Below are 19,625 nucleotides of genomic sequence, written 5' to 3'. Positions count from 1 at the left end.
TCCACCACAACCTGAAAGATGACCTTGATGACCCACACAACGACCAACTTCTGGCACAAGTGGCCATCGTTGATGTATTGTATAATAAAATAATGTAATTTTGGGGCCTTCATGTACTTTCATTTGAATCTATTTAAATTTTACCACTTCACATCTATGTATGCAATGCAAGAATTTTTTTATTTCATATCACTCAATAATTGATCCATGATGGTTATAAATAGCAAGCCCATGCCACTCTATCAATTGCAGAAATTCAACTCTAAAAAATTTAATTGATCTCCTTCCATCACCTTTTCTCATTCCTTCTTCATTCACAACCCATACATAGATAATTTCTCCACTGTAATGTTTGGCATCACCGAATCTCAGGATTTCACAAATTCTTACATCGCGACTTTATGAAGATGGGGTGAAGTTCATGTGTGATAGTTCTCAATTATTTCACATTCCATATAACTACAAATACAACATGCTAAAATAAAAAGTCTGTGCAACCATTCCATGCCCCTCAAACACATCTATAAACATCATCTACTTCATATGACCCACCATCACTTTCGAAGGACATACTATGTATGAGACATTTGAATTGAAGACGAATGAAGATGTTTTTCAAATGTATTAATGCAAGTCTTCTTTCCCTTTAAACAAATCATTGAGTTGTATGTGCCATTTACAAGTCAGCTAAAAAAATTCTCTCTTTTAACTCCAAACACCTTATCCTTAAACTCCATCACAACTTCACCAACAATTATTTATTATGGTGGACCTTTGAGAGGCCTTAGGATCATAGAGAGTAATTATGGTTTCGGTCTTGAGTTCAATTCGGATGGAGATGTATCAGATCACATGAGTGATGTACCACTACATGTATGGTGAGTTATCATGCAGATGACCACTCTTACTGAATACGACCAAATTTCGATCACAGTCGACTAAGTTAAATACGACCAAATTTTGTTTAGGACTGACTCGACCGAATACATCTAAATTTAGGCCAGTGGCGCCTCGACAAAATTTCGGCCGGTGCCAACTTCAATAAAATTTCGACAAAATTTTTGTCATGGTTGACTCGACTTAATTCGACCAAATTTCGATCAGAGCCAAGTAGGTTGAATATGACCAAATTTTGGTCGAGGTTAACTCGTTCAAATATAGCGAAATTTTGTCTAGGGTTGACTCAGCCCAATGTTGTCAAATTTGGGTTGAGGTCAACTCGGTTGAATACAACCAAATTTGGTTTAGGCCTTATACGGCCGAATATAATCAAATTTTGATCGGGGCTGATTAGACTGAATTTGGCCGAATGCAGCCAAATTTTGTTCAAGGCCGACTTCGCCTAATAGGGCCAAAATTGGGTCGTGCCAACTCGGCCAAATTTGGACTAGTCCGTCTCGACCTTCAGCCTAACCCAACTAAAAATTTTGATTGAAAATTTGGACCGGATTTTTTGGATTATCTATATTTGAAAATCTAGATTTAGATATTCAATCCATAAAATATATATAAAATGTAGATCAAATTGAAATTCAAATCCAATAAAATAGATTTTTAATGGATTGAATTTTGAATAAAAGGGATCTTAAATTGATTGGATTAGAGCATAAGTAAATCAGATCAAATAAAATTAGATTTTTTGTTCACTCGTACTTATTAATTATTTAGGAATACCACATAAACAAATGGTAAGTTAGTGAAAATTGAGAATACTACATAAATCAATATCATCATCAGTCTAGAAACTAACACTTTAAGCATACAACCATAACCACTCTAATGACAAGTTCAATATCCCATCCATTTACTACTCTAAATTTTTATTAGCTTCTCCTACCCTAAGTAGTTTTTCCGAAAGCTAAAACTCCACGTGTTAATAGATTGAGTTACTCCTAACTAAAATCTTAGTACAAAGTATCCAAATAAGACTAATTCAGTAAATGTAAATTAAGCTGAGAAGATCCCTTCTCGACTATTTATACTCAGATTGATAACTAAAACCACAATAAAAAAAAATAATAATGATTTTATAAAATAAATAAAAACTTATTCTGTTCTGAAATTTGATCCATTCAAAAAGTTTCTTAGTTCCTCAATTACAATGTGGTACAATTAAAAACTGAGAGATAAAATTGGTGAAAGCACAAGAGATAAGACGAGGGGATGTGCATCCATTATTTCGTTTTTCTTCTTTTGTTACTTTTTCCTTTTTTTTTTCTTTTTATTTTAAAAATGCACGTCACATTATCTATTAACATTAAGATAAATTATGACAATACTGAATTTTATAAGTTTATCTACGGATTCTAATAAAATCTACTGTTTGAGTAAGATGATATTTGATTGAGGGAATGATTTGACACAAAATCTCAAAGTTTGAAGGGGTTGTAATAAATAATTTTCATTAAAAATGTTTGACCTAACTTATTCTTAAATTATAACTGTGAAAACAGGTAATCCGGTTTGGCTTGGCTTGACTTATTATGGACTGACTACTTAATAAGTCAATCCAATTCGGCATGTTTAAAAAAATTTAAATTATAATTATGATTAAAATATAAATAAACTTCAATAGAATCTAAATACAATGCAAAATGATATTAAATTCCAAATAAAAACCAAAATCACAAAAAGACAAATTATTAATGTGTTGGCTAAAGAAAAACTATCTAACCGATTCAAATACAAAGTCCAATATAATAAAAAAATACTTGTACGATCCTTTATTTGCGGGTTGGTGAGTCAACAGGTTTAACTCGGATGAGTCGGATTCTAAATAGACCGAATAAAAAATTAACCAGTACTGAAATTTATAAAAGAATTTCAATCCGATCAAACTCAAAACTATGATGAACTAAACTAACTCATGAGTTTCAACTCATTTTAATAGATTTATATAGTTTAAGAGAGAAATGATTGTAGCTTATGATAAGGACGAACTCGCATAAAGCGAATTATGATCATGGGATGAAAATTTGCCTTTTGACTCTTACGTATGCTTGACCGAACGTAATTAAAAGCGAGGGATGGACTCACTTTTTAGTTGGCGAACAAGTGAGACCTAAAACCTTCATGATGCGATAAAGTCTCATTGCTGAACTCTTGAAACATTGACTTTAGGCCAACAAGATCAAATATAAAACGAAATTGCAATAATTTTAAAATATTGAAAAAAATAATTGTATTATTTTATTCTTATTACAAAAGATTCATAGCTAGAATAGAATCGATCAAGTTAATTTTTCAATAATTTTTACCTTAAGAGACTAATATATTCCTTAATCTACAACTGCTTTACTATAAATAAAAAATAATCCAAAAACTACAATTTTATCATTTATAATTAATAAATGAATAATTAATAGTTAAAAGTATAATAGCTAACAATATTTTGTGGTATTAATTAGGTTAACTACGTTACTTTGTTTAATACATATAATACCGTGGTGCCAGTAAAATAAAATTGTATTTTTTAAAGTAAATAAGATATCATAAAAATTGATTATAAATTGTTAAATTTGTGGCGTGTACGTTTGTTTCGTTTGGGTTACCTTTTTCAGAGAAAGCGTCCAAAATGTTGCGTCACCCTTTTTTAATTAATTTTGTCGACATACTTTATTTTATTTCTGTTTGTAAACTCCAAAAATGATGTTGCATTTAGTGGGAGAGAAATTATTCAAACTCTGACATAACTTGTTGCATAAGAAAAATTGCATTTGAATTCAACGTCATCGTTTCATCACATTCCGTTTTGTGGTGGCAACGAACATGGATTCGGATCGATTCACCACTTGCCCCTTCTGCGATTCATGTCTACCCTTATCTCAACTCACTGGGTATGTCTCTGTTCTGTGTATAATAATACACATTCACGTTCCTTCATTTCCTTTTGTTCGCCATTTGAATATGATTCTGCAAAAGCAGGCACGCCAATTTTCATTTTTGGGAACTCCAGCATGATTTTGACTTGCCTGCAATAATTCAACGCTCTCCCAATGCCAATTCACCCCCTCAATCTCTTCCGGTAAAACCTCCTTTGTTGCTCTTTTTAAGAGGTTTTCTTTGTGAGTGATTTAGAATGTAAATGTTTCAGCTGGGCTTAATTTTGATTTGTTGAATCTGAGCACTAGCTGTTTTCTATGCAACAATCTCTGTTGAGGAAAATATCAATGGTCCTCTCCGTTTTAGAATAGATGTGGGGTGGTGGGAGAAAATAGAGATAGGAAGAAAAAAGAAGAGGTAGATAGAGAAAGTGGTGCTAATAAGAGTAAATGAGGTAGAATGAGATCGAAGAGAATTTTTTTTTTCACTCCTTTCGCTACACTACGAGTTTTTTACTCGTAAATAATGTATGGTCTAGAGTAGAGGAGTTTTTCTGCTTGTTCAGATGAGACATGTATAAGCTATTCAATATGCTCTGTACATTATCTTATGTCATGTTTTGCAGAGAGAGCAAGCAACCACTGTTTCACTGTCTGGAGCAAAGTATTCGTGTGGTGGTGAGACTAGTAGCGATAACGGGGAGTGCAAAGTGAATGACAAAATCTCGTGCTTGATTGTTTCTCAGACAAGGAGTGAATTTCACAAAGTTGAAGCGGGTTTGATGACATTGTTGAAAAATTGTTTAGAGTCTGAAATTGGAAATTCAATTAGCATTTTGTCGGGTTATTTTGATCATTTCCAGTGCCTTGAATCTGAGGATGCCGGATGGGGTTGTGGGTGGCGTAACATTCAAATGCTTAGTTCTCACTTGCTAGTGCAAAGACCTGAAGCAAGGAAAGCCTTGTTTGGTGGTTCGGGATTTGTTCCTGATATCTTGTCGCTGCAAAGGTGGCTCGAGATTGCTTGGGAGAAGGGTTTTGATCCGCTTGGATCAGCTCAGTTCAATCATGTTATTTTTGGTTCTAAAAAATGGATAGGAACTACTGAGTGTGCAGCTCTATTGCGTTCCTTTGGTCTTAGGGCAAGAGTAGTGGATTTTGGTCCTAAGGGATCCCAATCCATTCCAGGTTCTAGCGCTGACAATGCCAGGAATGAAACAAGTGTTCATTTGGTAAAAAAGAAAGATAGAGAGGGCAGGGGTTATCAAGTTCTCATGGATTTTGTGTGGAATTACTTTTTGGATGAAATCTCAATCCAATTTGGCCAGAAACATGTTGTGATCAGTGAGAAAACGTGAGTGAGGGCGCATGTTAGATACAATTTTTAAACCACACAAATAATTTTGTTTTCGTAATTGATTTTGGAATGCTTTCTTGGATAGGCCTTTATACTTTCAACATGACGGTCACTCAAGAACGATCGTTGGAATTCAAGTCAACCATCAACAAAAAAGACATCTGCAATATAATCTCCTAATTTTGGACCCTGCTCAGGTAATTTATTTTCATTGCTAGCTTCATACTTTGTTATTAATATCTATATTCTTAATTGGCATATAGATTTTTTGGGTTAATTTGCATTATAAATGCCTTTCTGCCTCTATCGTTCTCAAGAAATTAAAGGGAAAAAGTATAGGCTATAATGTAATTAGAGCGACAATTCAAAATTCATGCTAGATACAAAAGGAAGCCGGAGTTCTTATTTTCATTCTTTTTGTCATGGAAAATAAGTGGATAAGGAAGTCAAGAATAATAGAGAAAATCCAAGGCAGAGAAAGTTGTGAAATGCAAATATATTTCTTGAATTCAGTTTATTTTCTTATATTGTGTAAAGTCAGTTAGAATAGAAAAATAATAGAAGAACTTGCTCCCTAACACCTTCATTCTTTGGCTTCTTCTCTTAATATGTTTATTATTACTATTACTGAATGCAACTAAACTGAAGATAAAAAAAAACTAAACTTTTCTAGAGTTTTTCCCTTCATTGGTACTGTTTCATTGTCAAGTATTCCCCAACTTATTGAAAGAAAATGGTACATTTTTTATTGACGCTAGGGCCAAATTACATAGCAAAGTATATCAGCATTATTAGGACATGCATATGATAATCCTGACATTTATCTATGCTTTGTCTGGTTGTATTATCTCCAACAATATGAGCTGTGTAAGACAAGTCATTTATTTTTTAACTTGTTGGAAGTATTTTGTTTTATTCTGTCAAGAGCAAGCTGTTACGATAGCCTACATTAATTGTAAATTTTTTATTTATTGCGTTTTAATTAGTTGAGATTTTGTTTTAATATTAGGAAGATTGTAATAAGAATAAAATCCCTTAGTTATAGGGATTTATTCTTTCTAAGTATATGGTCTGTTGCATATGTATATGTTTAAATAGGTCAATTGACCTAATAATCATCAATAAGGAATAAAACAATTATTCCCTTCTGTTTACAAGATGGTATCAGAGCTCCTGATCCTAGGAGTCTCTGACCGTATCCCAAAACAGTGAATTGCAGTTGTCACTGCTGCGCAGTCTTTACCCATTCTGTTTCACCGCTGCCTCTGTTTTTTCTTTTTTTTTTTCCACTGCAGCCTTCAACGCTGTTTTTATTTATTACTGCAGCCCATTGCTGCATCTTCAAGCAGTCTTCATCACTCTGCGATTGTCTTCCTGCAGCCTTCATTGCTGCACTTTATTTTTCCCATTCCTTTATTCTTGCTGCTATGGCTGAGGCAGTGAATTCTATCCCTGATTCAGGTGACAAATTCGTCCCTAATAATGGAGAATTGCAGAATATTCACTCTGCATACAGATTCAACGGAAAGAACTATCTTAAGTGGTCACAACTTACACGAACCATATTAAAAGGCAAAGGCAAGGGCAGTCATCTTACAGAAAATCCTCCTAGTGAAACAGAAACCAGATTCAGATCATGGGAAGAAGAAGATTCAATGATTATGGCGTGGCTTTGGAATTCTATGATACCTGAGATTAGTGACACGTGTATGTTTCTAAACTCAGCCAAAGAGATTTGGGAGGCAGTCGAACAAACCTACTCAAAGGCTAAGGATGCTGCCCAAATATATGAAGTGAAGGTAAAAACTGTGGGAGCTAAAAAAGGCAATAAATCTGTCACAGAATATGCTAATCAGCTCAAGTCCTTGTGGATGGAATTGGATCATTATCGTGTGATAAAAGCAAAGTGTTCAGAGGATTCAGTTCTACTCAATGAGTATATTGAGCAAGACCGTGTATATGATTTCCTGGTGGGCCTAAATCCTGAATATGATCAGGTTCGGATTCAAATTCTAGGCAAAGAAAGAGTTCCAAGTCTGAATGAAGTCATAGCCATTATCCGAAGTGAGGAAAGTAGAAGAAATCTGATGTTGGAAATTCCTACTGCTGAGAGTACCGCAATGAAGGTAGAAGATGGAGCGGCAATGGTGGTTAACCAAAAGAAGAATATTTTTCCAGCAGGGGAAAAGAAACAAGAAGAAGTGTGGTGTTCTTATTGCAAGAAACCACGTCACACAAAGGAGAAGTGTTGGAAACTACATGGGAAACCACCAAACCGAGAATGGGGCAGCCAAAGATTTCATACCCAAAAGAGGGGAGGCCAAGGACAAGTAAATTCTGTAATCGGACAGAATGAAGAGATGGGGCAACTGAATCACGAAGAAATAGAAAGAGTAAGATCCTTTCTAAGTAAGATGGACAAGTCTACAGGTATGTGTACCTTGATACATTCTGGTAAGATTCCATATTCTCTTGGCTTTAATGTTTCAGATACAAACTTTTCACACTCGTGGATATTAGATTCAGGAGCCACAGACCATATGACACCTCTACCTATATATTTTTCCACCTACTCACCCTGTCCTAGCAATAAAAAAATTTCTACAGCTGATGGAACGCTTATAACTGCAGCTGGACAGGGAGAGATCCACATAAACCCATCCCTCACGTTAAAAAATGTCCTTCATGTTCCTAAATTATCCACTAACCTCATTTCTATTCAAAAACTTACAAAGGATCTCTGTTGTACTGCTATATTTGACAGCAATATGTGTATTTTACAGGACAGGAACTCGGGGAGGACGATTGGACGTGCTAAAGAATGGAATGGTCTCTATTACATAGAAAATCCCAATTTGTCTACCAAAAGTCACTCTCTTGTTACAGAATCTGCCATGACCGATAAAGTAAAAATTCATCTTCACCATTGTCGGATGGGGCATCCTTCATTTCAAATTGTAAAAACTATCTTTCCCTCTTTATTTAAAAACATAGATATAGGGAGTATGTGTTGTGAAGTTTGCGAGTTAGCCAAACATAGACGTCTCCCTTTTCCTATTAATAATAAATTGAGTGATCAACCTTTTTCTCTTGTTCATACTGATGTCTGGGGTCCTGCGAATATTCCAACTTTTTCAGGTGCTAAATGGTTTTTAACTTTTATTGATGATTGTACTAGAGTTACTTGGATTTTTTTATTAAAACACAAATCTGAAGTCAGTGCCATGTGTATAAATTTTGTCTCAATGATCAAAACTCAATTTGGTGTCACCATTAAGAAAATCAGATCTGATAACGCCAAGGACTATTTTAACATAACTTTAAATTCTTTTTGTCAAAAAGAAGGTATTATTCATGAGTCTTCGTGCGTTCACACACCTCAACAAAATGGGGTGGCTGAGAGGAAAAATGGGCATCTTCTAAATCATACCAGAGCCCTTCTTTTTCAAAATCATGTCCCCAAAAATTTTTGGGGGGAAGCTATTCTCACTGCCACATACCTAATCAATCGTTTACCCTCAAAACTTCTAAATTTACAAAGTCCAATGCAGGTCCTGTCCTCATTCTATCCCCACATAGAGTCCTCAAACAAACTTCAACCTAGAATATTTGGGTGTATAGCATTTGTCCATGTTCACAATAATGAAAGGGGAAAACTTGATCCTAGAGCTGTCAAGTGTGTTTTTGTAGGTTACTCAAACACACAAAAGGGTTATAGATGTTACCACCCTATATCTAGAAAATTTTATGTGTCTAGAGATGTTACCTTTCATGAACATAAAAGTTATTTTAAGGAATCTCATCTTTAGGGGGAGAGTATAACAAAGGAAGATGAACCATTAAGGGAAGATGAGCTTCTAATATTCTCAAGACCTTAAATTAATCCTGGTGTGGTGAACATGGACAGACCTGAAAATAGTCCAACTCAACCTGAAATTGAAATACAACCAGAGACCGAAACTACTATCACCAAAACTCAACCTGAGATTGAACCTCAACAAATTGAAAGCCAATCTGAAACTGAGATTACTAATGGTAGAAAAATTGGGAAAAATTTGGTGTATTCAAGGAGAAAAACGAGGTCCATTCCAGCTTCTAGTCATGTTCAAGAATCCAATCCGGTACCACTATATGAGGTAACATCTACTAGTCCTGTAAATTTGTTTAATGAATGTGATGCTGGAATTTTGGAAACCTCAAAAGTACAGCAAGAAAACCTTAGCCTACCCAATGAGCTTGACCTACCTATTGCTCTTAGAAAGGAAACCAGAACATGCACTAAAAAACCTGTTTATCCTTTATCAAATTTTCTATCCTTCACACAGTTCTCTCCTACCCATAAAACTTTCCTTACAAATCTGAATAACATATCCACACCATCTTCTGTATCTGAAGCATTATCTAATAGAAAATGGAAACAAGCCATGGATGTTGAAATGGAAGCGCTGAACAAAAATAAGACCTGGAAGCTTGTTATCTTACCTAGAGGGAAAAAGGCAATAGGGTGCAAATGGGTATTTACTGTGAAGTATAAAGCAGATGGAACAGTTGAACGATACAAGGCGAGGTTAGTGGCTAAAGGATTCACACAGACGTATGGAGTGGATTACTTGGAAACTTTTGCTCCGGTTGCAAAAATGAATACGGTCAGAGTCATATTATCATTAGCAGTGAATAATGGTTGGGACTTACAACAATTTGATGTAAAGAATGCATTCCTACACGGAGATCTTGAAGAGGAAATTTATATGGAGTTACCCCCAGGTTATGATGAAATGGCAGTCTCAGGAACTGTATGCAAGCTAGAAAAGGCTTATATGGATTAAAGCAATCTCCTAGAGCATGGTTCGGTAGATTTTCTAATGTGATGACAAGTTTGGGTTATAAACAGAGTCAGGGAGACCATACTCTTTTTTTCAAACACTCAGTTTCAGGGGAAGTAACTATCTTGTTGGTTTATGTAGATGATATTATTGTAACCGGAGATGACAAGAGAGAGCAGCAGAAGTTGAGTGAATGTCTTGTAGCAGAATTTGAAATAAAGATACTAGGAAAACTCAAGTATTTTTTGGGAATTGAAGTAGCCTACTCTAAGAAAGGAATCTTCATTTCTCAACAAAAATATGTTACGGATTTGCTTAAGGAAACCGGCAAAACGGCGTGTAAACCAGCAAACACTCCGATCGATCCGAATATGAAATTAGGAAGTATGGAAGGAATGTATCAAAGACTTGTAGGCAGGCTCATCTACTTATCCCATACCAGGCCAGACATTGCTTTTGCTGTCAGCCTAGTAAGTCAATTTATGCACCAACCAAAAGAGGCACATTTGCATGCTGTATTCAGAATTATTCAGTATCTAAAAGGCACTCCAGGCAGAGGGATTTTGTTCAGAAAAAACCAAAGCCTAAGTATTGAATCATACACTGATGCAGACTATGCTGGGTCAATTGTGGACCGGAGATCAACCACTGGATATTGCACATTTCTTGGTGGAAATTTGGTGACTTGGAGAAGTAAGAAGCAGAATGTCGTGGCAAGATCAAGTGCCGAAGCAGAATTTAGAGCCATGGCTCAAGGAATATGTGAACTTCTATGGCTAAAGATCATCCTAGATGATCTGAAGATAAGATGGGAGAAACCTATGAAATTATACTGTGACAATAAATCTGCGATTAGTATAGCTCATAATCCAGTACAACATGATAGGACTAAACATGTTGAAGTGGATAGGCACTTTATTAAGGAAAAATTGGAGAGTGGGTTGATTTGTACTCCTTTTGTATCTACACAAGATCAACTTGCAGATATCCTTACTAAAGGTCTACACAATATTACGTTTGAAGATATTGTATCCAAGTTGGGAATGGAAAATATTTATTCACCAGCTTGAGGGGGAGTGTCAAGAGCAAGCTGTTACGATAGCCTACATTAATTGTAAATTTTTTATTTATTGCGTTTTAATTAGTTGAGATTTTGTTTTAATATTAGGAAGATTGTAATAAGAATAAAATCCCGTAGTTATAGGGATTTATTCTTTCTAAGTATATGGTCTGTTACATATGTATATGTTTAAATAGGTCAATTGACCTAATAATCATCAATAAGGAATAAAACAATTATTCCCTTCTGTTTACAAGATATTCTCTGTTTAACACACGCACACACACATTAAAATGGATTTTTGAAAATGCATGTTGTTTAATGATTATGCTCGATTTCTGGTTCAAGTTGTAATTTTACCATTATAGAGTACAGCCGCTCTTGAAAGATCCCTCAGGCAGAAAGTTGGGTGGGAGGAACTCATAAAAAGGGGAATGCATACACTGAAGAAGTCAAAGTACCAGGTCTTACTTATTTTGATAACAAATTATAATTGCATTGCACCAAGACATGATTAGGATTAATGGTCTTGTTTTTATTTCAGTTGTGTTATGTTGATCCTGGAATCGCTAGTGAGGGGGAGGTAGAAAAACTGAAAACAATTGATAGCATCTTCCTTGAATTTTAAACAAGCATACAAAGCACTTTCTACATCCAGGTCGTGTCTTCCAGTTCAGGTCAATAGACTATTTTTCTTGGCACTTATTCTGACTATAATTTTATTGCACTGGTGAAGAAATTCAAGAAAACCTTGGTTTTATGAATTGATACAACAGGCTCTTTTCATAGTTACAGATTAAGGATCTGTATAAAACTGTCAAGTATCAACCTATGAAGTTTCTTCGAAGCTCTGTAACCTGAACATCCTTGAATAAAGTCCTGACTCTGCTGCTATTAGGGTCGAGTGGGAACCCATCTGTACAACTTTACCTTTGTCCATGACAATTATAGTATCTGAGTTTATCACTGTGGAAAGCCTATGAGCTACTGTTATCTGGGTGGTTCTTGAACACAAGCCACTGTCTTCCTTCAGATGTATTGCGTTTAAGGCATTTACTATAATTCCTTCAGACTCAGCATCAAGAGCACTTGTTGCTTCGTCAAGGAGTAAAATTGCAGGCTTCTTTAGTATTGTTCTGGCAATGGCTATTCTTTGCTTTTGACCTCCGGAAAGCTGGCAGCCTCTCTCTCCAACAACAGTGCTATATCCATTTGGTAGATTACTTACAAATTCATGTATGTTTGCTTCTTTAGCAGCCTCCACTATTTCACTTTCAGCAGCCCCATTATTGCCATAGCAAATGTTGTCTCTAATTGAGCAATTAAAAAGCAGTGGTTCTTGTTGTACTAGTCCTATTTGTGTCCTTAACCATCTTAGATTATATTTCCGTATGTCTTTTCCATCAATTAACACCTTTCCTCCCTGTGGATCATAAAATCGTAGTAAAAGTGCCAAAACAGAGGATTTTCCAGCTCCACTTGGTCCTACAAAAGCCACCTTCAATCCAGCTTCAATTTGTAAACTGAAATTATCAAGAACGGTGACTTCGGGTCTTGTAGGGTAGTTAAATTTTACATTTTCAAATTCTACATTTCCTTGGATCCTCTCTGGTTGTGAATCATCTGGTGTATCTGGTTCAATTTCAGTTTTACGATCGAGGGTTTTGAATGCTGGGGTCAGTATATTGATAGCCGAGATGACAGTTGGGATCAGCGTGTATAATTCTGTGATAGAAGGAACTGTGAGAGAAAAAATTTGGTATGATCTTATTCCATTTTCAAAGCTGGCTTGACGTCTGTCAACCAGAATTGTTGTGTACCACAGAGCAACAGCATGCGCAATGTTCCATAAGCAAAGGGAGAAGCCTTGAATGATCCCATATTTGATACTTTCTTTCCTATACTTCTTCTTAGGAATTTCTAGGGATGTTTTGGCTTTCCTCATTACTTGTTCTTCATGACAAAATGAGGCAATAGTCCTTATGTTGGTTGTAGACTCGGATGCAAGAGCAACAAGTTCAGAATGTGCAGCAGAGTAGTCACCAGAAAATCCTTTGGCAGACTTGGCTTGAATAAGACCACCTATGAAGTGGCAGGGCATCACAGACCAAGCTACCAAACTCATTCTCCAGTTGACGGCCATGCTGACAACTGTTGCTATCAGTATGGAAGAAACACATTGCAGGATTACAGACATTCGATCAGCAATGATTACTTTGACCATGGCAGTGTCACTGATAACGCGTGAAGTCAATGAACCAACAGTATTATCTGATTTGTCAAACCAACCTACTTCATTACGTAGCAGACCTGTAAAAGTTAAAAGAATTATTGCCTATGTTTGTCAAATCATTCTGGAATTTTATGGATGTGATGTATCGTTTAGGCTTTTGAGCCCATGCCTCAGTTTTTTTTTTTTTCCAGGAAAGAGAAATAAGGTTCATTTATGGAAATTCTAATTGGGGATATCTGATACCTGAATACAGAGCACGTCTGAGATTTGCCATGGCTTTTTCTCCAACCATTCCAAAGAAGTAATGCTGGACGGTGTGGCTGAATAATGAAAGCATCCCTACTGCAGTGAAGATGGCTGAATAAAGTCCAACTTTCGTTTTTGCGTCATCCTTAAAGTATGCTACTCCTATGGTGATGATGAAGAACCCAAAAAATGGCTTTGAGATACCAGAGAAAGCTGCTGCAATTGAGCCAATAGAAATCTTCACTAGTTCCCTCTTTCTAAAACCAAACCAAATTCTGAAAAATATATTTCTTTTTCTGCTGCTCATTTTGTTGTGTTCCTTTAGCACAGATTGCTCAGTAATATTCTTTTGGACCTCTCCCTGCACCTCTAGTGGTGGTCTAGTTTCAGTAGGAAAATCTTCTTGGCGGGCACTTTTAGTCTTTGAAATCGTAGCTCTATCCATTTAATATTTAAATCTGGGTTAGAGTGCTTCTTTCTTACTCTATGATTCACAGTATATGTAAAAAATGTACATTATATTGTCAATTACCTGGGTTCAGGAACTGATTCGAGGTTCTGCATGCTAAATAATGTACTATAGAATCTGCTTGTGTCTAACAGACTCTGGTGTGTTCCTGTCTCTGCAACTTGCCCATTCTCGACTACAGCAATGATATCTGCATTTACAACTGTTGAGAGCCTGTGTGCAATCAAGATGACAGTCCTTCCCTGCGTAGCTGTCTCAAGTGCTTCTTGAACCAGCTTTTCAGACTCTGAATCGAGGGCGCTAGTGGCTTCATCAAGCAAAAGGATAGGAGGATTTTTCAGAATAGCTCTGGCTATTGCAATTCTCTGTTTTTGGCCTCCTGATAATTGGACGCCCCTTTCTCCAACCTGACAATCACCATAGCTGACATATGAGCCCATAAATGTTATGAGGGGAAGAAATATTTGTTGCCAGAAGACATGTTTTAAATTGCATCAACTTATCCCCATCTACAACTGGCCATGTTGGTCGACTCCCTTTTGTTTTGTGGCTTGGAGAGACCATGCCACTTATTTTATGGTGAGTTAGGTTAGAAGATCATCTCATGTTAGTAAATTTTCCCCAAGTAAAATTATTGTTTAGAAGCATCCACAATTTTATAACAACGATTAAAATTGAGATATAGTCTCATTTGGCAGGCACCACAATTGAAGGAATTTCGATCCAAATCATTCAGCTTTGGTTTTGTATCCTTGTTACTACTTTATTGTCCTCTTTTCTTCCTTATCACAAGTCATATGGCGTTAAATAGAAAAAAGGAACAGAATATGTTTAATATATGCAAATAATGTAAATTCATGCAGTAAAAGGAAGATCAACAAGAGTGATATACTAGATTGAATAGCTTACCTCTGTCAGGTACTGATTAGGCAGCTGAGATATGAAAGAGTGTGCATTTGACATTATAGCTGCCTTCTGAATCTCTTGATCATCTGCGTCCATTTTCCCCACTTTTAAGTTATCGTTGATGGTGCCTGCAAAGAGTGATGGCTCTTGGGAAACGGCCCCTATGTTTCGTCGAAGGAACTTCAGATTAAGATCCTTGATATTCTGACCATCAATAAAGATTACTCCTGGAATATATGTTCAACAATGTCAGGCTTGGCAACATTGATTTCTGTTGGGTTCCTTTGACGGTAACAAGAAAAACAAAAGAAGGAACCAAAAAAATCTGGTGTGGTGTGGCAGAAGGTTCTATGACACTACATTAGATTACCCCTTATATAAGTTATTTTATACGTAGGACTAAGAACCAAGGGGAATACCAAGCAACCCTCTATGAATGTGAAAAAATAGAGAAATAAAAGAGATGGTGGAAGATTATATAAACTAACCACTTGAGGGATCGTAAAATCTGTTAACCAGGGAAATAACAGTGCTCTTTCCACAGCCACTGCTACCAACTAATGCTACTGTTTTTCCAGCTGGAATTGACAAGGACAGTCCTTGAAGGATTGGTTTGTCTGGGCGTGATGGGTAGGAAAAGTGAACATCTTGAAAGACGATGTCACCTTTGATTCTGCTTGGCATCTTCCCTTCTGATTCATTACTTATCAGAGGCTTTCTTTGGATCACCTGGAAAACTTCATATCCTGCAGCTTTTGCTTGATTGAATACTTGCATGTCTGGTGCTGCATAAGTGAGCGATCTGCAATACCCAAGAAGAGTTTTATCACTTGATCAATAGTTACTTATCATTTTCTCCACTCTAAACAAGCCCAAAGGTAGTTTCTTTCTTGATTATTTTACATATCTTGGTCAAATTTGTCTAAAAATTATGAAAATAGGCAAGTCAAAAAATAATTACTGACCATAAGTTAAGTCATGAGAAATCATGCCTTTAAAAGCAAAATCGTGAAGACTAATTTTTATGACTATTTTTTTCAGAAATTTATTAAGAAGTTGTGTAAAGTCTTCACGATTGTCCTTTTAAAGTTGTCATGGGTCTACACGTCTTAGTGTATGACCAAAATATATTTTCTTGTCTATTTTCGTAGCTTTTGGACAAATTTGTCTCTAATATTTAAAAAAACCTTTTTCCTTACATGGCACCAAAGAGAATACTCATGACTGCAGCTATTATGTCTCCTCCTGTTGCTCTTCCTGCTCTGACCACAACAGCTCCGACCCATACAATGAGAGCCCAAGAACAGAAACTCACTGTTTGCAACATCCCTGTCCCAACTCCTTTCACAAGTGCCTCCCCTTTGCTTATAATATATTGCTTATCCATGTTCTCTGTAAAGGATTTGATTGCGGATCTCTCTCCAACAAAAGCATAAACTGTTTTTATTTGTGATATTGTCTGCAATATCAACATCAGAGCTTGTTAAAACAAAATTGTATTTACTTATGTAAATGCAAATTATGTGTGCATATATACCTCCTCTATCATAGATGTAGCTTCAGAATGGAAAAGCATTTTGGTGGTTGATATGATGTTCATTTTCTTGGTGTAAGTTGCCCCAATTATAAGAATAAGTGGCACAACCACTAAACACAGAAGCGTCACTTCCCAACAGCATATTGCAGCAATCACAATTCCAGCAAAGAAAGTTGCACAGCTAGAGGTGAAGTGACCCAACTGCGAGAAAGAAATTCAGTTATTATTCTCAGGTCTGACTCAAAGTCGAAACAGATAAAGTCCTTTTTTTAGTCTTCCAGAAAACAAAATCCTTAAATTTTTTTTAGTTCTCTCAAATCATTGAGCCTTCTTCTGACCTTCTCACCAATGGCATCTTGTATGAGACTCATGTGGTTGCTTATTCCACTGATGACTTTCCCAGTTGTTAGCTCTGTATCAAAAGCGCCCATCTCTTGGTTAAGGACTGCTCTCAGATATGCTAATCTTAGCCGCAATAACTGTCTTTCACTTGCATACATCCAACAACCAATTTCTGCACATGTTTCAACGTCTCAGGATTATGATTCATGATGTTTGCTTATGAAACTCAACTCAAAACCGCTATGCATGTCATGCATTGGATTCATAACTAATCTTAAGTAGTGTAATATGAAAATGGAAAAAGTTTATTTTTTACTCTGTTTGACAACTCTTATAAAGATAAAATAATCTTAAAAAAAAAAAATTTATGTTTTTAAAAGAAAGAGAAAATAAATAGTAATAAATGATAATATCAATGATAGTAAAAACAAGATTGGTGTTAAAATACTAGTGTATTATGAAAATATTTATAATTTTGTAAGACAAGTTATTTAAATATTTTTAAGGCAGAGAAAGTTGTTCAATTACTTATTTAATTCAATAAATAAATTATTTTTTATTTATTAAAGAGTTCATTTTTTAATTAAAAAATCACATAAAAAACTTATCAAATAGTATACATCTGCTCTATATAATGATTGAGATGGTGATTTATAAGCAGAAATTAAGAAATTAATTTCCAATAGATTATTCTCAAAATTTATTTTGAAAAGAAGATTTAATTTAACGTAGGATTCCTAATTTTTAAAACTTAATTAACTCAAATTTAAATTAAGTAATAATATTAAGAAAATGAAAATTTATAAATAATAATAGATTGATCTAATAATGCACTAGAATTATTGAAAATGAGTTCGACTTTATGGACCAATCCAAAAAAGTTTGTAAAACAAGTTAAAATATGCCAATAAAATAAAATGGTAATTTAAATACAATATGATATATATATATATATATATATATATATATATATATTTTGTCTGACTCATTTAGAGCACGATATAAGTAGAAACAACCTATTTCATTAAATAATAAGTATTAGTTAAACAAAAATTATTATAGTAAAAATATTATATTGAAATACATACATGAATTATAATATATATATATATATATATATATATAATTATAGTATCTGAAATTAAAATTAATTTCAAACGACCTAAATTTTAAAAATATATTTTCTTAAAAGAGGTCAAAATGTCTTGTCGTTTAACATATAAGATTAGATCATATCAAATTTGCATTATATTTAAAAAATAAGCTAAATCAGATCAATCTAAATTTATTAGGTAGACCATCTGGTTTGATACTTTACAATTTCATGTGAAACATATATTTCTTTCAAATATAGTTTACAATTTTTTGAAAAATATTTTTTGACGTTTAGATCGAGTTAGTTGTATGGCATATACTTTATTCCAATTATAGTTGTCAAGATATGTCCTAATATCTGGTCAATGAATTCAAATGTATTTTATAGAATAAAATGTAAACTTTTAACCGCTGGTGTTAAATAAAAAATAAACTATTTCATGTTTTCAAAAACAATAAAAAAAACTCATTTTATAATATTATTTTAATTTATAATTTATAATAGTATTTTTCTAACTCATTTTGTATGACCTTTTTAAAAGTAATATCTTTTTTTAATTTCAAAAAAGAAACATTTTAACATTTTTAAGTTCCTTTGATTTTCTACTTAAACTTTATTGTTTAAATTTCATTTTTAGTGTCCCAATCTTCATTACCATGAACAAAAAACTGATCTCATCTACCCTACTCCCACCGTCTAAAAATTAATATTTGAAAAGTGTGTCATGAAAGAGTTTCTTAAAATTATATAAAAATGAAAATACACCGTCTAAACATAAAATAAATTTTTAATTTTCACTTGTTTAAAACAAATTACTCTATTTAAAGGATAAAAATAAAGTATATAAACACATAATTGTCTATACATATAGAAGAATATAGAAGAAAAACAATGATATTTTGACAACTAAATTTTGATAATTTTCTCTTATAATCTGATATGACATTCTTTAAACAATTTTAAAATATAAAAAAATGAAAAAATAAAATATCAATTAGATAATGACACTTTAAATTTATAAAAGAAAATTGTCAAAATTTAATTTTTCATAGTGGCAGGAAAGATGAAACTTACCAAGTACCCCAGCAGGAAATGTGGCTATGGCCATATACCACACAAATGGAACAATCTGAATACAACAAGAACAACCACACTATCAGTTTCTTCACCTCAAATAACAACACTCTCTTTTCTGCATACATATGCAAAACACCAACCTTTTTAAGAGCCTTAACCATGGCATCAATGTCTTCAATATTGTTTCCAAAAGCATCAAGAGCTTTTCCCAACAACAGATACCCCACAGGAAGTGCCATTCCATGCACAATCGAACCAACACTTCCCAAACCCATCAGAACCCAATCCACCATCTCAGCATAGCTCAACAGTTTCAAGAATGACAGAGTCTTAACCTCCTCCTTCTTCTTATTATCCTCATCATCACCAACACTTTCCACCATTTGCACAACCTTGGGAGCCATCACTGGAAACACTAATACCACTGCATCAACTTTTTACATGACTCATATTTATATCACGTAATCTATTTATTTATTCTGCATGTGTGCACCATTCTCTTTTATTCAATTGTATATGCAAGATACGGATATGGATATAGAATATGCCCTAGTGAGGTCACTGTAACCTTGCATGAAAACACCAATATCATGTCTTTGTCCTTGGTTACATTCGATGTTCACAAAGGTGCTGACGATTTGATATATGTTCCACACAA

The 19,625-nt window shown here is 34.5% G+C and overlaps 2 protein-coding genes across 29 annotated transcripts; one reads left to right on the top strand and one right to left on the bottom strand.

The window, feature by feature from the left end:
- Positions 1 to 3,668: 3,668 nt before the first annotated feature.
- On the top strand, positions 3,669 to 14,758 carry LOC114164101 (ubiquitin carboxyl-terminal hydrolase mug105-like). Of its 28 annotated transcripts, none has more exons than XR_014984402.1 (8): positions 3,669 to 3,836; positions 3,922 to 4,024; positions 4,448 to 5,175; positions 5,264 to 5,375; positions 11,430 to 11,525; positions 11,606 to 11,738; positions 12,709 to 12,820; positions 13,057 to 14,758. XR_014984402.1 is itself a non-coding variant. In XM_028048624.2 (7 exons), the coding sequence occupies exons 1-6, from the start codon at positions 3,769 to 3,771 to the stop codon at positions 11,687 to 11,689; spliced, it is 1,191 nt and encodes a 396-aa protein (XP_027904425.2). In that variant the 5' UTR covers positions 3,669 to 3,768; the 3' UTR covers positions 11,690 to 11,738; positions 13,486 to 14,758. The 28 variants fall into 28 exon arrangements, 12 of the variants coding, with proteins under 12 accessions (XP_027904425.2, XP_085522332.1, XP_027904424.2 ...); XR_014984401.1 differs by having other exon boundaries at positions 11,606 to 12,297; XR_014984399.1 differs by adding an exon at positions 12,506 to 12,622 and having other exon boundaries at positions 11,606 to 12,297; positions 12,709 to 14,758.
- LOC114164103 (ABC transporter B family member 10-like) lies at positions 11,891 to 19,381 on the bottom strand. Its single transcript, XM_085666204.1, has 10 exons — positions 19,108 to 19,381; positions 18,965 to 19,019; positions 16,791 to 16,966; positions 16,453 to 16,653; positions 16,115 to 16,374; positions 15,404 to 15,717; positions 14,919 to 15,142; positions 14,073 to 14,416; positions 13,538 to 13,977; positions 11,891 to 13,371 (listed from the first exon to the last, which is right to left on the bottom strand). Exons 1-10 carry the CDS (start codon positions 19,369 to 19,371, stop codon positions 11,891 to 11,893), a joined length of 3,759 nt encoding a protein of 1,252 aa, XP_085522330.1. The 5' UTR covers positions 19,372 to 19,381.
- Positions 19,382 to 19,625: the final 244 nt, after the last annotated feature.

Source organism: Vigna unguiculata, chromosome 9, assembly GCF_037176805.1.
Source record: "Vigna unguiculata cultivar grain cowpea cultivar isolate G323 ecotype 2 chromosome 9, ASM3717680v1, whole genome shotgun sequence".
NCBI lineage: Eukaryota > Viridiplantae > Streptophyta > Magnoliopsida > Fabales > Fabaceae > Vigna > Vigna unguiculata.
Note: the sequence above shows the minus strand (reverse complement) of the source record. Positions and strands in the feature narration are given on the sequence as shown.

Coding starts and splice junctions, on each gene's coding strand:
- LOC114164103 (XM_085666204.1), bottom strand. CDS start 19,371: ATGGCTCCCAAGGTTGTGCAAATGGTGGAAAGTGTTGGTGATGATGAG. Junction 14,417..14,918: donor CTAATCAGTACCTGACAGAG/GTAAGCTATTCA, acceptor GGTGATTGTCAG/GTTGGAGAAAGGGGCGTCCA. Junction 13,978..14,072: donor GAATCAGTTCCTGAACCCAG/GTAATTGACAAT, acceptor TTAAATGGATAG/AGCTACGATTTCAAAGACTA.
- LOC114164101 (XM_028048624.2), top strand. CDS start 3,769: ATGGATTCGGATCGATTCACCACTTGCCCCTTCTGCGATTCATGTCTA. Junction 3,837..3,921: donor CCCTTATCTCAACTCACTGG/GTATGTCTCTGT, acceptor ATTCTGCAAAAG/CAGGCACGCCAATTTTCATT. Junction 5,376..11,429: donor TAATTTTGGACCCTGCTCAG/GTAATTTATTTT, acceptor TTACCATTATAG/AGTACAGCCGCTCTTGAAAG.